Below are 18765 nucleotides of genomic sequence, written 5' to 3'. Positions count from 1 at the left end.
AGTTATCCCTTGAGAAATTTGGTTTGCACAGGTGCTATCACATTAACACACATACACTTAACAATACATCACAATAATAGTCAAATGTATGTATTTGTATGACGCTTTTCACAATGTATACAGTATTCTTTCAAAGCTGCTTTATATAAAATGCATGTTTCTGTCAGAAAATAAAGTTGTTAGATATTTACAATTTTAATTTAATTTAATTATGAAGCTAACGGTGAAGCTTAGCCAACAAGTAGCTGATAATGTGAATTCAGCTAAACAACACAAGCAATGTTAATATTTTTATCGCCAATAATAAAAAAATTATGTGAACCTAAATGAGAGCGCAAATGCAATATGAGACAAAAAAAACTCACAGGAAACCATTTTACCCCTCGGTTAGATATGTAATATTGTGACTTTTCATCTTGGGGCCAGAAAAGCTTAAGCCATAAGCAGATTACACAGCAGAGAAATCACTAATGTTGATAATGTGTGTGTGTGTGTGTGTGTGGGGGGGGGGGGTAGGCATGTCTCTCTGGGTATTAAACACTAAAAAACTGCAATCATGGTGCAGGATTAAAAAAAGCTTTCATATTGTGCTACATTCTGCTCACAGTAACAAGGAGGTTGGATGAGGATCAGTGACTTGGACAGGGAAATGTCAGAAAGTACAGGGAACCTGAAAGAAAGAGTGCTGGCTAATTTACAAAGAAAAATTAGGATTTATGAAAATCACTCAGATTTTGGAAAAATGCATTTAAAGTGACTGGCGCTGTTAGAACTTGCAAATCACTTTTTGGATCAGAAGTCTGAAATAAAATGAAAGTGATTAGGTGAATTAGAGATGATGAATTGCTCCTTGGTGTATGTGAATGAAACCGTGGACATTACAAAATACTAATGTTACTAATACAGATTATCACCCTGAATATAGCAACAGAAGACTAATAATTTACTATAATATTAATAATATTTTAATTATACTAATGTTTTGCATAAATAAAGAATTCATTTTTTTCAGTTTATATATTCACATGTATATTTATGGCAAAAGAAAGTTCTCAACATTCACAACAAATTTGTTAAAAGGCTAATTGTAGAATTTGGTCAACAAAACTATACTTAAATTATTTTGATTTGACCAAAATCTGAAACAAGCTAAAATTTACAGTAACTGCTAACAGACAAACAAAAATAACACAAGACATCATTAACTAACACACCAAGCCTACAGTATTATTGCACGCTGACCCAAATATTAATAGAGCATTGTATCAGCAAACCCCTACCGAATCTCATTTCTACACTTATACTCTTACAACTCCATACCTATGCGCTTAACACTTTTTGGTGTCTTTAAGATGAAGCAATGTACTCCACAGATTCAAGGTCGTATATATGGCTGCTTCCCAATAAATGCTGCAGGAGCTATTTCTGGAGCAAAGACAACCAATAAATCCTTTCTGCTGAAATAATGGATGCTGGTCTGTTTCGGACCACTTCTGCTTTGTCCAGAATTAAAAGCCAGTATGGTTTATATCTCATATAAAACAGGGACAGTCATGATATGGACGTTTAGACATACCAGACACTTAAAAACTCCCCTATTCCATACTGTGAGAAGCACGGCAGGTGGATCTTTTGACTTGCACCCTATAAAAAGCCCAAGCTAATTTCCATACAGATGCCCCCTTGACTGAAGAGGAAGAACCCCCTATTAAGCGCCCATACAACCTACTAAACCACCGGCAACTATTGCCTTCCCCCAAAATCCTCCTGTGTGTAAGCTCTCACTCTCACTGTTCCCCTTAATTTAGTAGCTTTCTCAAGCGGGCTCTAGACACACAAAGTTCCCAATGAAACCAATGAAAGGGGGTGGGTAGGAGGTGTCTTGCATTTGGCATCTGCAATGGCTGTTCATCGCTCTATGCTCCGTGTCCCGGGCGGAAAGGGACGAGGTGCCTTGTTGGACGTGCCAACCATAGGAGGATGAGCAAATCGCACAAAGCCCTTTTAAGTAAGAGCCCAGAAGTCCCATGCTCGCTTCCTCCCTCTTACCCCGTCCCTAAAATCATTTGAATGAATTCCAACACACAGCACACAGAATTTATCTCCATGTCCCACAAAGGCTAAACTAAAAGGGTGTTTTTAAGCATCTAACTAAGATTATATCAATATCGTCGGCTCTGAACTCAGACGCTTCTGTCCGGAGTGATTTACATTACATTAAAGGTATAAATGTCATCATCGTTTTTGCATGAACTGAGAAACGTGACTTTGACATTGCAATTGCCATGCTCTTTGAGCTACATGCTCGCGTCTCTGCTCCAATTTTACTCTGTTGATCTGCCACGCCGTGCAACCTGAGCTCTGATAAAGCCCATATGGTGTGGCCGCCGGCCCAAAGGTGACAGCTTCCCATATGATTCTAATTAAAAACACATCACAGTGACTTTGGGAAAAGCGGTACATTTGCTAATGTATTAATGAGGACCAAATACAGAGTTGAATCATGTAACAAAGTTACCCATGTGCTTTTCATTGTGTGCTGTTTGACTGTGACCTCAAGGACTGTAGATGGTAGAGCTTTGCAATAAACAAGAAGAGGTTGATGAGGGTTCCCATGTAAGGCTGCTGGAATTAGAGGAGACTTACCTGGGTAGAAGTCTTTGGATTTGGACAGCTTGATAGTGGCCCCTGTTTCTTTCTGTAGCTGGACAATGGTCTGACCACCTTTGCCAATAATGGAGCCCGCGGCGTAGCTTGGGATCAGCACCTTTAAGAAATATTCGCCTTCCTCTGGAGATAGAAAAAAGGGATTTTTAAACAAAACCAACTTAAACAGGATTTACAGCATTATATCTGGTGATTGATTTACTTTTAGCAGTCACCTGTCATCTTGCATAGGTGAGCAGGGTATTAATACATACAAGCGTGTACAGAAAAAAAATAAAAATAAGTAAACAGTACATTTATACAATCAATTTTGTGACTCGGAAATTTAATAATAATAGTCCAAATTAAATTAATCTTTAAATCTTATATAATACATACAGACTGGCAGACAAAGGTCTGGACACATGACTGAAACAATGTTTTCTGACCTTAACCTTTCAAACGAATGCTTGATCCTGAATGGTTTTGGAAACAAATTATTTTCTTTACAAAAAACATTTAACTTTTTATAAATAAGTAGGCCAGAGAGTCAAGGCAAAACAACCAATAAGTGTCCAGCAAACATGGGAACTCCTTCAAGAAAACATTCAAGGTGGCACCTTGGGAGCTTGTTGATAGAATGCCCAGTGTGTGCTGAGCTGTAATCCAGGCAACTCTAAACAATCTAAAATGTAAGTCAAACTTTCCATACTTCTTTCCATATCTTACAGCTTTAAGTTTTTTTTACTATCAAAAATCTTTAATGCAGAACATTATTCTAAATATTAACATTATTCTGTAAAGCAGAAGAGATAATAAAGAATGAGCATCTTTGACTTTTAAAGGAGTATAGGTTCAGACTCTAAATATGCTGGGTTATTTAAAACTAAGCATTGAGTCAAAAAGGGGCAAACCCAAGCCCTTTGGGTTGAAATTTAGCCTAGGCTGGGTTGTTTTAACCCATTGTTGGGTCAAATCCCGATAGTTTACTCACCCCATGTCATCCAAATTGTTGATGTCTTTCTTTGTTCAGTCAGGAAGAAATTAGTTTTTTTGAGGAAAACATTCCAGGATTTTTCTCAATTTAATAGACCCCAACAGTTTACAGTTTAAAATTGCTATTTTAGCGCAACTTTAAAGGGCTCTAAAAAAGGCATAAGAATATAGTAGGGCTGGGTAACAATATCGCTTCATCAATGCATTGCAATTTTTTGTTTCTCAATTCAATATCGATTCATCAAATCCTATGAATCGATTCAGCCCCCCGGCCAGTGGCGGCGCTGTGGGCAACACTCTAGTGAGAGCGTTCAGCGTTGTTAAAGACGCGCTTTATCAAAACAGAAAGATCAAAGATGGCAAACAGCACCACTTCTTTCAAGCCTGCACCATCAACGTGATCAAACATTAGTAATACTACAAACATTATTTAAAAATATACTCAGGTACTTAAATGCTTGTGTATTTACTTATTATTGAATCGATACCGAAGCAAGTAAATCAATATCGAAGCGAATCGAATTGAACCAAAGCATCAAGAATCGAAATCGAATCGAATTGTGAAATTCCTAACAATACCCAGCCCTAGAATATAGCAAAACGATTGTCATTTTTGGCAAGAAAAATAAAAAATATGCACTTAAACCACAACTTCTCGTCTTGCACCAGCCGTGTGACGCGCCAGCGCAACTTCACATAATTGTGTAAGCACGTTGAAAGGTCACGCGTTGCATATGTAAAATGCACATTTGCGGACCATTTTTAACAATAAACTGACACAAAGACATTAATTAGTATTATTCCACATCAGTGGCGGCTCGTGACTGCTCTTCCGAGGATGCGCTAATTTAAAATAAGTGTTCGGATTTTCACGTGTGTGGTTCCCTTTTCCAAAATATGTGTCATGCGTGTGGAGAGATCCTGTGTGCATCACGTGTTTTGTCAAAATAAGTTCCTGCAGGAGACACGTCAAAACCATTTATTATAAAAGAGACGCTCACGTTCCCTAAATACACGCAAGACACTCCCTTAACAGTAAACTCTGATTATGCATGAGATTGTGCGAATATCTGGCACACGCGAGCGTCTCCTTTCAAGTTCAAGGCAGCAGACACTTATTTTGGCATGACACGTGATGCACACACAATCTCTCAAAGCGCAGAACGCATATTTTGAAATGACGAACCACATACATGACAAGCTACATACATGTTGTGACGAACTTCGCATCGTGCGCTTCAAAAAAAGAAGTCACCAGCCGCCACTGTTCCACATACAACAACGTCGGAACGGTCCCCGTTCGCCACATTTGTAAACACTGGGGCAGTAGTTTCGCATACGTCATGTAGGGGTGGGCGATATGGAGAAAATATCATATCACGGTTGGTTTAGGCAAAATCACGATATCACAATTTTATCACGATACTTTTTTCTGTTTTTCCTTTTTAAAGACTATTTTGCCCTTACTGAGCATTAATAAAGCCATACTAATGCCCCCATTTAAAAATGCGGTCCTACAAGGTAACAAATATATGTGTGGAAAGTGCACGGACAGTACGCGTTCAACAGCGCATGCATGAGAAAATATTGAGACAGGACACTTTACTACAAACAATTACACAAAGAAAATAAACAGCATCTGCACACACTATCGTTTTCTTTTATTTTAACTTCTTTCGAGAACAGAAAGTTGTGGAGCATTTTCATGACCATAATGTTTGATTCATGTTTTTAATTTTCTTGATGTTTGTTCTAAACTTCGTTTGCAATGGCTACTTTTCTGTACTTATCCTAAATGTTTTAATGTACTTTATAAAACGGTTAGTTCCAATCTTTGATTCTGATTGGTCAATAGGTGTGCTTTATTCACGATAAAACACTGCTATGACCGCTTCACCCAACGGTTCTATTTAATATCACTGCGCCCTTAGCAACACCCTTAGCAACACATAAACATATAATTAGACAAGTCTGAGAACAGTTTGTTGTTTTTATTTGAGCTTTCATGTTGTTGTTCGCAGTCAGGGACTATTTTTTCTAGCGGAAGGAATGCTTTTATTGATTTAACTTCATGAAAGTTGCACTAATATTTTTTTTACTTTAATATTGTGTGGTAACCGTGGCAAGTGCTGTATCGTGAATAAGTAACGGCTGAAGGGCGTTGTTAGGCACGACGCGAAGCGATACATTCACGATACAGCACAGCCTCTCGTACCTTATTGCTTACGTAAATGTTGCTAATCAGTGCTGCTCTGACGGCCTGGTAGAGGAATAATTTGAATAAGAAATCAGTTGTATTGCGTATGTGTTGAACACGGCCGTCCGCGCGTAGCTGTGATGGGTATGCTTTGAAAGCTCCGCGGACGTGTGCGCGCGAGTAGAATGCGGACGTGGAAAAAAATATACCCGGCCCTTACCTCACCTTCATGTAGCGCACACCTTGTCGCGTACTTGTAGGCACGAATCACGATACAACAACGTTTCCAAAAAAGTGGATCGTGGAGACATTTTAATCGTTACGATCAAATATCGTCATATCGCACACCCCTAACGGCATGCGCATCACACAGCTGGTGCAAGATGAGAAGTTGTTGATTAAAAGTGCATATTTTTATTTTTCGTGCAGAAAATGACAATTGTTTTGCTATACAAGACCCTTATACCTCGTTTGGGGTCGTTTAGAGCCCTTTGTATCTGCCTTAAAACTGCAATTTTAAACTGGATTTAAACAGAAATATTTTTGTTAAAAATATATATTTATTTTTGACTGAACAAAGAATGACATCAACATTATGGATGACATGGGGGTGAGTAAATTATTGGGATTTTTTTTTTTAAGAAAATGTAGTAATCCTTTAACCCATCGGGTTGGGTTTGTCCCTTTTTGACCCAATGAGGCTGTTTACACTTGGTATTAAGATGTGTTTTCATCGATCGGATCACAAGTGGACGAGAGAGACACATTACGTTTACACCTGGTATTTAAATCCGTCTCTTTTGTCCACTTTCGACCGCTTCTGTGCTGAATACTATGAGGGGGTGGTCTGTGAGACGGTGGGCGAGTCTCTCTGCTGTCATTCAAACCCGAGCGGGAGTAATTATGAGTTTATATGGATGCAAACTAATATTATGTCGGAGTGCACTGCTTGTTTAGCAAGTAAACATGCTGCACAGTGTTTTGTACATGAGTATGTAAGAGCTTTCTTTGAATTTTCAGCGCAATTCATGAAATAGGGCTTGGGCGTCGTGACGTCATTACTTGTCGTGGCGGCCATGTTGGTTGCCTCCTTTACTGCTGCGCTCCATGCTGCGCTCTGTTTATAGACATACTTTCTCTCAATTGTGTGTCTTAATTTAATTAATCTGTCGTTATTTTTTCAACCATGGTAAATCGTTGCTGTATTAATAATAAAGTAACACATTAAAAGTAATTTACATTAAAAATGACAGATTACAGAAAACTTCATTATGTTTTATTCAATATTGGAAACCAAACATTAACCTCAACCCCTCAGTAATGTGTATACATGACATATAAATGACATTTATATATACGACAGTGAAGTATAACATCTGAATATTAATTTATATAGCTTAAGTCAACATTGAACATAAGGGAACTGTCCCGGTTTACTCGCCCAAAATACGGGAACATTTCAACATTCATATTTCTGTTGCTATTCCTCTGCTAACAGCAAAAACTGCTGCATTAACTAAGCTACTTGTGAAGCTAGGTCATACGTGACTTTGCTTACAGATTGGCGTGAAATCGTGCTCTCACAACAACCACGCTGTTATCTTAAAAGGCTCTTTATTTACTCTTTTTTCATATGGATCCTAACCGTTAATAGTTCCAATTTTGTCCACATACCGGTCCCTGCTTCCCTGTTTAACGTATCCCAGTAAATTCCACATCCTTTTCCGGATTTTAACATCTTTTTTCTTTCTTTTAATTCTCCCAACTCCGCCACTTCTCCTCGTTCAACTTGCTGTATGTTTACATTCGCGAGGCCACCAACATGGCCGCGACGTCCCAGAATGCAACGCGGCGCCCAAGCCCTATAGGATCGCGCAACTTTCACACGCTTTCAAAACGAAACTACGGAGATCAGCCGCTTAGTTTTATCAATGAAAGGCTAAAAATAGCGCTGTTCAGCGAATGTTCACGCCAGAAGTCAAAAAAGACGTAAAACTTGTGTTTAATACCTCAGATTAGATGAGATTAGATAAATGGGCGAAGAGAAGGCGGTCGCGTGTGGCTGTTCGAACGCATTCAACCACATGTGCGTTCCGCAACTTCAAAGCGATCTGATCGAAAGTGGTTTCAACCACCTCTGGATGTGGTTGAAAGTGGTCGAAAGTGGACGAGCTCAAAACGTTTTGAACACCGTTTACACCTGGCATTAACGTCGTCCACTTGTGATCCGATCGACGAAAACACATGTTAATGCCAAGTGTAAACAGCCTCAATGTTGGTCTGAAAATAACCTATAGCATTTTTCTGTGTATTTATATATTCCATGTGTACATTATCAGTCTAAATAACTCTTAGCAGAACTACTTGAGATTTTAATAAAAAATATCCTACAATTCTCAGTTTGGAGGCAATAAAGGCAAAGGCTTCATTATTAACTCACGTCAAGATCTCATGGATGTATATAATGTGGTAGCCACTGTATTGCCAAAAACACATATACTGTAAGTGCACATATACTATCTTAAGTAATTGGCAATCAGTAAAGGCAGCTATAAATACAGGCCAGTGCTAGAGCACAAGTGCCTAAAGACACAACAGCAAAGAACCACAATTTCACTTAAATAAGATCAATTCATTTACCAAGTAATAATTAATGCTGAACCACAAGAACAGCATTACAACTGAAGTTAAATAGAGCTGAGAACAATCAAGGGCAATACAAAAACTATAGCGTATGTAAGTGAGAACAGAAAATTGTTAGTTATGCAAGCAGGAAAAGGTCAAGGAGGAGGGTACATTTTCTTAAAGATGTCAATCAAAGTATAGTGCAAGTTCCAGAATGTTGAAAAGACATATTATAAAACACCATTTTAATGTAATGTAGTGAATTGGTTATTTTAATATACAGATATATAACTGTGCATATATTATATATATATATAGTACACGACTGATTTAATGTCCCTCCTGAGGAAGGTCAACAAAGGTTTTCCTAAAAGTGGAGCAGCAGTGGGGCAGTAAATGCTTTATCTGTAGTCGGGCTGTACCTGGCTGGTGCATATCCAGGTCAACAGAAGCACAGTGCTCACGGCCCCTGCACCACGACTTTAACATGACATTGTATCCCTCTCCCTGTGCCGCTTGGGTACGCGGTAATATTCCAGCACAATTAATCTGTGTCGGTTCCCAGAAGATGGGCGCTTTAGATTAGATTGTTATTCTGGAGGAGCAGTTTATCTTGTCAGGCTAAGCTACATGCGGCTGCAGTCTAATACCGACGGTACTGTAAAAAGAGATACGATGAAATGAAAGCAATGCAGCATGGAGTATTAATTATAGAGAGCAGCTGAAAAAACAACACAGAGCCAACAACGGCAATGACAGCGAGGAGGTATGGCATGATTTGGTTGAAGGCTCGGCTTAACTGTATCATTGACAAAGTAATGACATGTATATTGTTACATGTGAGCCAAAGTAAGAATAGTGTCAGTGTAATGTTAACAAGATGGCCATCGCAGAGAAATCAAGGAGAGAGTAAGTAATAAAATGATGTAGGAAAATGATTGGTTTGACTCATGAATATTAATTAGGTGATTAGGTTATAGTTCAAACAAATGGGCATGACTAAATTCTTAGTACTACTGTAGGCACTTGGCATGGTAGGATTATTGTAGTTACACTTTAATTGGCTTTGCATCTGACTTGCTTGAAGTTGTTATAATAAAAGGTGTGTTGAAGGGTGACCCTTAGAAATTGGGGAAAATATCTCCCCCAATTATAATGCATGCTGCTCGCCGAGTATCAATACTGCAGATTAATTACCGGTTAACAGTTGGCTTTGGGATGAGTTTAACAGGGTTTAACTAGCCAATCTTCTTGTGGTAATCTCATTAGAATTGCAGGGCAGTTGATCTGGAAGTGTAGCGAAGCAGATCATTTCCAGGCATGCCAGTTTGATTAGATGTCACCCGGTTTATGCAATTCACACACGAGAGACTAGAATGAAACGATTGTGATATAAATAAAAGGATTCCGAATTTGGATTCACCTAAATGACGGATCCTGATGATTTCACACACATGCTAATAACCGCTATTGTTTTCACACATTATAAACAGTTTATATTTTATTATACATATAGTTTATACTACAGATACATGCCTTTCTGCAATGACCCAGATTTCTCTCGTAGCTAAGACTGTCCTGCTTTTGATTCGGATGAGTCTAATTTTAACCTTGATTAATATGGAGCATGTTCATAAATAATGTGTATCATGCATATCTAAGTATTCTCTCTTCAAAAGCATCTAACAAAAATTGGACGTAAATTGGATGAGGGGATGACACAACACAAGATTTTTGTACTTGCACAGTAGCTGCGTTTCCATTACCCTTTAAATTGACATTGCGAATTGAAAATACGGCCAATGGAAACAAGTCAATTTTGTAAAAACTCCCATATATCGCTGAAAAGTTTTTAAGCTTGCATTAGGTGGTTTTTCAGGCAATTCGGAAAAGGTATTTCGCAAAACTATAATGGTAACAGTTTATTCGCATTTTCAGGACACCTGATGAAAGTAAGTCTTATAATATTTATTTTTTATAAGATGACGCGATATGTACTAAAACTTCCCAGAAACACCTCAATACATGTCTGCTCCTAAGTATAACTGTGTGTTCACACCAGACATGTTTGAGGCGTCAAATTCGCGTCTACCGTGCGTAGTTAGACGCTTGAACATTTTGAGTGTACTCGCTTCATTTGTGCGTGAAAGTCATCTAGATATTCACGCTGAAATCCGCGTCATGGAAGGGGCTTCTGCGACTCCGCTCACTTCCTGTAATCACGTCACTACTAGAGCAAGCTCCTGATTGGTTAACACGGCGCATCTTTCCACCAAAGTTTCGATTTTTCACCTTGCACATTTCCCGCGGCAACGCTCAATTCGCGTCATTCGTGAGAACTAGATGCACCTACACGCCTCATTCGCTCTGCGAGACCTCCAGACGCGCTTCAACGCATCTTTACATTGACTTAACATTGAAATCACTTGCACTTGACGCCTCTACTGCGGCTGGTGTGAACGCAACATAACCGTGGGTTCACACCAGCCGCGTTTGAGGCATCAAAGTCGCATCTACCGCACCTAGTTTGTTGCTTGAACAGTTTGAATTTACTCGCTTCATTCGCGTGTGAAAGCCGTGCATGAAATTCTAGTCATCGAGACATTCACGCGGAAATTCGCGTCATGGGTGGGGCTTCTGCGACTCCGCTCGCTTTCTGTAATCACGTCACTACAAGAGCAAGGTTCTGATTGGTTAACGCAGCGCGTTTTTCCGCCAAAGTTTACATTTTTCAACTCACGCGTTTGCCGCGGCAACGTTCAATTCACGCCATTCGCGCGTCAGGCGGAATCGCGTCTACTCTACCGCGCCGCACTAAATACCTCATTCGCGTCGCGAACCCTTCAGACTCGTGTCAACGCAGCTTTACATTGACTTAACATTAAAATCACTTGCGCTTGACGCCTCTACCGCGGTTGGTGTGAACGTAGCATAAGAGGCTTTCCTTGCTAATTATTTTTGGATAACATTCCCACATCTCTTTTGATTGAAAATAATGTACTATCATCTCAAAGAAACACCTATACGTTGCGGCTCTTGAGTATAAGGGGCTTTCCTTGGCATTAATGTTTGGATAATACTCTCCTTCGGTTTAAACGAATGCCTAGTGCAGTGGATGTGATATTAGTAAACCTACCAACATCAGTCGATGTGATGTATGGAATGACTTATCGCGAGAGGAAAAACTATGTTTCAGTGTCATATCATTGATTAATGAAAACGGCGTCATTCTGCAATAGTCTTTTGGCAACATTTAGAAAATAATGCTAATTGCGCCAATGACATATTTTGTCAAGCATCACATTTTCATCCACCTATTTAGGTTACACATTTTAAATAGTTAATTATGAGCAGCACAGTTGCGCTTTACATGTACTGTTTATGTATGAATTTGTCATTGCAATATAGTACAATACATATTAAGGTATACATTTTATCAGTATACTGTATGTTGTGAATAAAACCAGAACCTGATGCAATCCTCTACCAGTGGAGCTACAGAAACAAACCATTGTGTGAAATTACAAATCTTTTTGTGTTACACAGAGGTGTTATGCAGTATGGCTGTTTCATGAGTCAAAACAACTTTCAAAAAAAAGAAAGAATGAAAGATCAAGAGTTAAAGGTAGACTCTTGTTTGGTGATAATCTTTATGTGATTTGGCATAGAATGAAACAAATTACCGTGAAATCCGACAAAATCTGATGAAAATGGTGGATCATGGATGGCCGCTTGGTTGCATCTCTCTAAAAGAATGTGAATGACAAAATTAATCCTTGTGGAAAAAGTCAGGAATATAAACAAAACAAAGTGAAGTACAGCTCACGCCTGCAACAGAACAATTACAGAGTCCACCATTCAACTTCCTGCTTTAATGAAGAACATATTTGTAAATGCTGACCAGCTTTGTTTGACATCATATATTTGGTTGAACCAAAGCTGTAGTGAAATAATAAAGGCTACTTTTAATAAACTTTCTAGTAACAACACTTTTTTTCCACTATTATTTTTATTTTAACATGGCCTGTTGATAGTGTTACACATTTAAGGGACTTACTAGTGTACTGTTTGTTCAATAGTAAGCCAAAAATGAATCCAGATAGTTTAAGGAGAAATAAGCAAATAAGCGCTACATATCTAAAGCCCAAGTTGGGTCGAGTCTTTTCCTGTCACTGTCAACACAAAGCCCTGGCTGAGAAAATCTTTGAATAACACTACATGTGTATCCGTAACAGTGCCTTTAAAGGGAAATGAGCCCAACCTACCACTCCCATTGAGCTATACAGGGAACAAAACAAGAACATGTTGTATTTCCAAGACATTAAACCGACCGCTTAAGCCTTGTCTGGCGTATACGAGTATGTATGTATTATACGTGTGCATGGTAAATCAGAAAAAAATTAATAAAAAAGCCCAAATGGGTATTACTCATAATAAACCAGTGGGTGTAAACATAAATTGGTTGCTAGAGGCTCCCATGAGAGCAGAGGTCCAGAAAAAGCAGCATCAGCCTGAGGATTGAAGGCTCAAATCCTGAGAGCTTTTGTTGGGGGTGTTATAGACGAACAAGCCACCAGACTATAGCCAAAAAGCAATAAAGGCAAATATAGCACTCTTAAGCCGGATAAGAGTGTGTGAGGAAAAAGTCTTTTGTTTCATTTTTATTGATCTACACTCTCGTAATAACTTTGCACAACAGATTTGTACTGCATTTGATTTGAGACTCATCATTTGTTTAGAGAGCATTTGTGCTTTGGCATAACAAACAAGCATCTAATTTTAGTGAAGTGATGAAAGGACCACTTTCTCCGCTCGGCTGTCCAAGCAACTGCCTGACCAAAATGGCTTCCGATATAAACATTGTACTTGGATTCAGTTTGCGATTTCTGCTGCATGTGAGCATTGCGCTGCGTGCTTTGTTCTAATAAGCGTGAAGGCTTGATGAGGAGGTTTGATTTTTCTTATTCAGGCTTTTTTTCACTCCTCTCATCCATATTCATCGAAGGTCCCATCCTCCATTCCATGGCAGACGAGACGGGCAAGCAAATTATCCAATGTGGGGCTGTCTTTCACAACGCCCTCCCAAATCCCCGCCATTCTGCCTGGGATTTTTTTCTTTGACGCAGCGCTTTAAACTCAGTATTGAACTGATCGGACAGAAATCGGCAGGCAGACATGAGATGAATGGATAATCAATGACTTTCCTTTATTGATGATAGATAACAGAAATGGGGGTTGAGCAGAAACGATCACCCGACCCAAAGCTACGATTATAAGCACAAACAACAAATAATGGGAGGGGGAGGTGATTGAATAAAATGCAGAGTGCTGTGAATGTATACGATAAGCCTATCAAAAACAGCTTTACTAAAATCCGTGTGCTCAATATGAAAGCTGGTGGGAGAGGTGCATTGTGGGACGCAACTGATGGTGGTGGGTGACAGCTTTGAAACGGTTATTTTGTCCCCCATTTGCTGTCTGAGAAGATGGATGGAGGTGAATCTTCAAACACAGCTGGCAGATAATGTTTATGTAACATCCCTTTCTAAGACAGATCCTGAGCCTATTCTCTCATAGTAAGAGCTTATATGCATCGAAAAATCTCTTTGTATAGTACAAAAATTCACTACACATGCACCCTTCAACAGTTTTTATGGCCTTAGGATGGTAACAGCCTCTTCACTCCATCCAGCTAAGACATCTGTATCTCCTAAAACCCTAAAAAAAATCTTTAAATAGATGAGTGGTACTGTGCCAGTCCATGCATTTACAAAATTAAAACATTACATCTTATGAGACAGCTAAGTGGAAAGGCTCTTTCATAAAACTTAAAATAGGGTACAGCCTTAACGATCGACTAGCAGGAAAACGTTTCTTGTTTTTGACCCAACTGGCTTTCATCAAAATCTCCAAAACTTGCATGCACTATTTGTCATTCACATCCTGACTTTCATCAAATGGGGGCAGGTGGCATAAACATACTAAACTTGCAAATGTGTAAACACCAAATCAAAATTAATCATTTCAATCAGACAAATATTGCATTCTGTTTAAGATTAGGTGTGTTAGTCTTGTTCTGTATGTACTAAGAAAATTGTTTAAGATTCATATTAACCTATAACCAATGCATTTGTCAAAATATATGGCACAAACACTTAGTAGTGTAAGTTACTTATTTAAACCGTTCACCCCGTGTGTAACTATCTGACTGATAGACGTAAGCTTAAGTAATATAATGACCCAATTAATACTCTCACAACCCTCTATTATAATTTATAATTTTTGGTTTTGTTTAAAAATATGAACTGAAATAGCTATACCGCCATATTCATATTTATAAAAATAAAGTTAAACTGTGATTTATACGAACTTATGAGAAATATCCCATTTCACTCCTTTTTTAATAATAATGTAATGTTTGAATCTTGGCAAATAAATTCCATTGAAGGCTAGATAGTACAGTATCTTTATAATCAATGTCTTTTCATTTAAGCAAATGGATGATGTGAAGGGTATGGCTCCCACGGGTCCATCATCCTTCTTCTGACAATTCATAACGCACGCTTTATGCATCGATTCTTTTACATGTAAACATCCGCTGCTTTACTTCATTCATGGGCCTTTTTATAGGAAGAATTGATGCAAGTTTTATTTTTATTGGTTATCCAGCTAAATAGTAAACAAATGTTTAGAAAACAAATTAGTAAATAAAACTAGTTTAGTAGTAGGCAAATGTTTATTGAATCTAAAGGAATGTGGTAAACAAGCAACACAAACACTAAAATATTCACTAATTCAGTGCACTAAAATGTGTGATGCTGATAGTGTACACACAGGTGATTTGTGGAGTAGGCATGCAAATGTGTACAAAACAGTCTAGGCCATACTGCTTAACAATTCTTAAGTAGCCTATATATAATATTATAACGGAAGTGTTGTAATAATCCTAAATACTATAGATATTGGTCAAATTAAATATATATGCGTATTTTATTCTAAGCTTTATGTCCAATGTCGAATTTAAAAATAAAAGAGGCAAACGCAAGGTCATTGGCGGTGATGACAAGGATGCGACGCACGAGCCATGTTTTCTGATGTCTGTGGCGGTATTATATTATTTAGGAAAATACGACGCATTTATCGCATCCTAAAGCATTATATTTCAGTAAACGTAACTATTTTTTATCTGTGGTACTAACAATAAACGCAGTCGCAGATAATGATTATAGGTCCACTTTGGTTAAAAATAATATTTTATTTTTATTTTAACAATCTTTCAGATTCGCATTAATGGTAGCCTAAAGCAAGGCCACTTTCGATTTAACCCCGTAGATCAACATGGTAATGTTATGAGATGCTGCGTTAGGCAAAATGAACCTACCACATGCAGTCAGCCGTTATGTTTTACCATTAACTGTTTTATAACCTTAAAATTGTCTTCGGGAAGAGTCGCATCCTTATTTATCGTGTGTGCTCCCTATTTATAGTAGCCTATTTGAGGTAGCATTTGCGTTTGATGATGCTCAAGACAGCCTTACCTCCTGTGTTTGTACGTTTGGTGCTGCTGGCCTCCGTCGGGGTCTCCAGAGGTCTTTTGCGGGAATCGGGGGGATCAGACTCCATGTGCGGCTGTTGATTGTGATGATGTGGATTGGAGAAAATCCCGTTTTGCTGCACTGCCCCACCGGCCATCATTTTTATGAAGAAGCTTTAAGTGCTATCACGTTTTCCTATACGCGATACGGATCAGATACGACGTTTCTAGATGAAACCAAGATGATATGTCTGAGGTGCGTCGATGTGGTTGCGATCCTCCGTCAAAACACCGTAAGACCACACCAAGTCTTCGCAGTTTCGCAGATGGGAAATTAAAGACACATCGATATCCAGTGGCTCGATTATATTTAGGATGCGCGTAGCCTGTATTAATAACAAGTGATGTGGGCGCGCGTCCTCACTCGTGGCTCAAACGATTTAATTCCCTTTTAATTTCAAGCAGCGCTCTTTGATGGCGCTAGCTCCTCGTGAAAACAATATATGACCTCAGTGGCCAGCAAAACTAAAACGACTCGGAACTAAACATGTGTAACTTACGCGAATAATAAATAATAAAGAGGCGAAAAACAGCGTTCAATGTGATCCTCAGATCCTTCATACAGGTGGTGGGTAAAGCCTGCAGTTTTAAAGTGTAAATGGTGTTGAATAGAGTCCAGAGAAGAGATGACTGGACGAGCGCTTTAAGGAGATGCGATGTTTTTTGTGACTCGGTGATGTTGCAGTCTTGCTTTCAGAGCATCTTTGCGCGTTACTGCCGGAGCGCAGAGCGGTGGGTGACGTCATGCCGAGCCCAATCTACGGCTGTCAAATGTAAAAGGCGGACACGCCCATCTCAAGCTGTGATTGGACGACATTTGATTTTCTCCTGGCGAAGCGAAGTATAAATCCTGTGTGTCACATGACAATACAGGAGAAGGGGTGGTTGTGATACAAATGCGAGAGCATCATCGTAAAATAAGCGCAGGCATGCATAAATAAAAGTGTGAAAATGCGCATCTCGTAAAATGTACAATGCATTTAATCAGGGTAAATCATATTTTAGCATATTGATGTTTTTTTTTGTTAAAACATGAAAATTGACACAATGATAATCGCATAATATAGTTTATGCAACTGTAACAAAAATTATTTCTTTGTATAAGACATCACCTACATGAAAAATACTGTAGTATGCTTAGTATTTACTATAATAAACTGTTGTATAGTTTATATGTATATGTATTAATTACGTCACTTTGTGTAGCCTATAGCCTATTCTAGCATATGATTTGATAAACTGTAAAATATAGGCTATTTGTACTTTAATAGCCTATTAAATATTGCAAGGTTTTAAAACACTTTTATTACAGTTTACTACAGTAAAAACTAAAGTATACTACAGTATTTTTTTCATGTGGGCTGCAAGAACCACATAGTCACAAAATGTTCTATCACCTATTCAGAATCCTGTCATATTCCTCCAATGCTCTTAGTAACCCCCCACCTGTCACCTACACACTGACACACACTGTGCCAACACAACGCCAGAGGGAAGCGGTTCTCTTATTTTTATTCCAGTTTCGCATCAAGGTGATGCTTTGCCTTTTACATCCGGCACACAAAGAGCTACCTCACACAATTTCAGATTTCTATGGAGAACCTCAGCAGTCAGTCAGTGTCATCTGAAATACATAGACTCTTGCTCAGTGCAATCTGCCAAACCAGCACTGAGACATTTGGCTTTTATTTACTGAGAGAAAAAAGCTAAAAGAGTTACCGTAAAACAGCTCATTTAAGTCTAGCCATTCATGAAATGCGTTCAATATAAAACAGCCAAAATCAGTGTTACTTTGTTATTATATCAAAAATTCCAGGTTGTGGTCTTTGGTTGGGGCAGGTCACACATTTGATTGGTCCACAGTCTAGCATGTCTGATTGTGGTTGTGAAGATTGGTATAAACAGACTAGTATTTACCAGCATGTTAACAATTTTCTGAAATCTGCAGATTTATAAAGGGGAATGGTTTCTATGGTTCATTTGTCTCTCATTTAACCAGCTGCAGGTAGTTGCCATGGAGAAAAAAACTTTAAAAAGGTATTTTGAGCAGCATGAACTGCATGTAAAAGCAAGTACAATTTGCTTATTTTCCTCTGAATCCCACATTTAGGAAAAAGTCCACCTGGCAGTATTACTACTTTTTGTTGTTAATAAAGTCTAAGTAAGTTTCCCACATTTATATACAAAAAAGCTTAGAGACAGCACAAATATATATTCTGTTTACTGGTGATGCATTCTCCCCGAATGTAAATTTTGGACAGATGGCTGTAGCTAAAGCTCTCCATTACTGCAATATGGGTTTATGAGCTTTCACATAAACCCGTGCAGTTTTTCCCCCTCTGTCACACTGATGAAAGGGTGATATCTCGTCGTGGATGACTTTCAATGCAGATCACCCTCCCCCACGATACACACATTGTTTGAAGAGGGGACCCCATCTGCCCCTTTCTATATATGAGCACCCGCACTATTGTTTCTGCAACACGCAGAGAAAAACCTTAAGAACTAGCAGGACTAGGCAACATCTGGCATTAAATTCCACATTTAGTTATGAGCAACAACATGGAAGTGTGCAAGTTTAAAAGCAGCCTAAGGTATTTGATGATTCATTTCGGTCTTTGTTTGGAATAATTATCAAGTTGTTGTAACAAACGCATTGAACACAATGACAACGCTTCCCCAAATATTCTTTACATTTGCCTTAACT

General features: G+C 38.6%; 1 protein-coding gene across 2 annotated transcripts in view; it reads right to left on the bottom strand.

Moving 5' to 3' along the window:
• Positions 1-16805, bottom strand: part of nova2 (NOVA alternative splicing regulator 2) — a 51645-nt gene extending 34840 nt beyond the window's left edge. Inside the window, exons 1-3 of one of the 2 annotated variants that reach the window (XM_055196716.2) lie at positions 16003-16805; positions 12148-12210; positions 2647-2790 (exon numbers count right to left, since the gene is read on the bottom strand). In XM_055196716.2, coding sequence (XP_055052691.1) covers positions 2647-2790; positions 12148-12210; positions 16003-16159 — 364 coding nt within the window. In that variant the 5' untranslated portion in view covers positions 16160-16805. The remainder of the gene's footprint in view (positions 1-2646; positions 2791-12147; positions 12211-16002) is intronic. The other variant, XM_073863099.1, reaches the window with a different exon arrangement.
• Positions 16806-18765: the final 1960 nt, after the last annotated feature.

This window comes from Misgurnus anguillicaudatus, chromosome 24, assembly GCF_027580225.2.
Source record: "Misgurnus anguillicaudatus chromosome 24, ASM2758022v2, whole genome shotgun sequence".
In the NCBI taxonomy this organism is placed as follows: domain Eukaryota; kingdom Metazoa; phylum Chordata; class Actinopteri; order Cypriniformes; family Cobitidae; genus Misgurnus; species Misgurnus anguillicaudatus.
The sequence above is the reverse complement of the archived record's forward strand: the minus strand, read 5'-3'. Positions and strand labels throughout refer to the sequence as shown.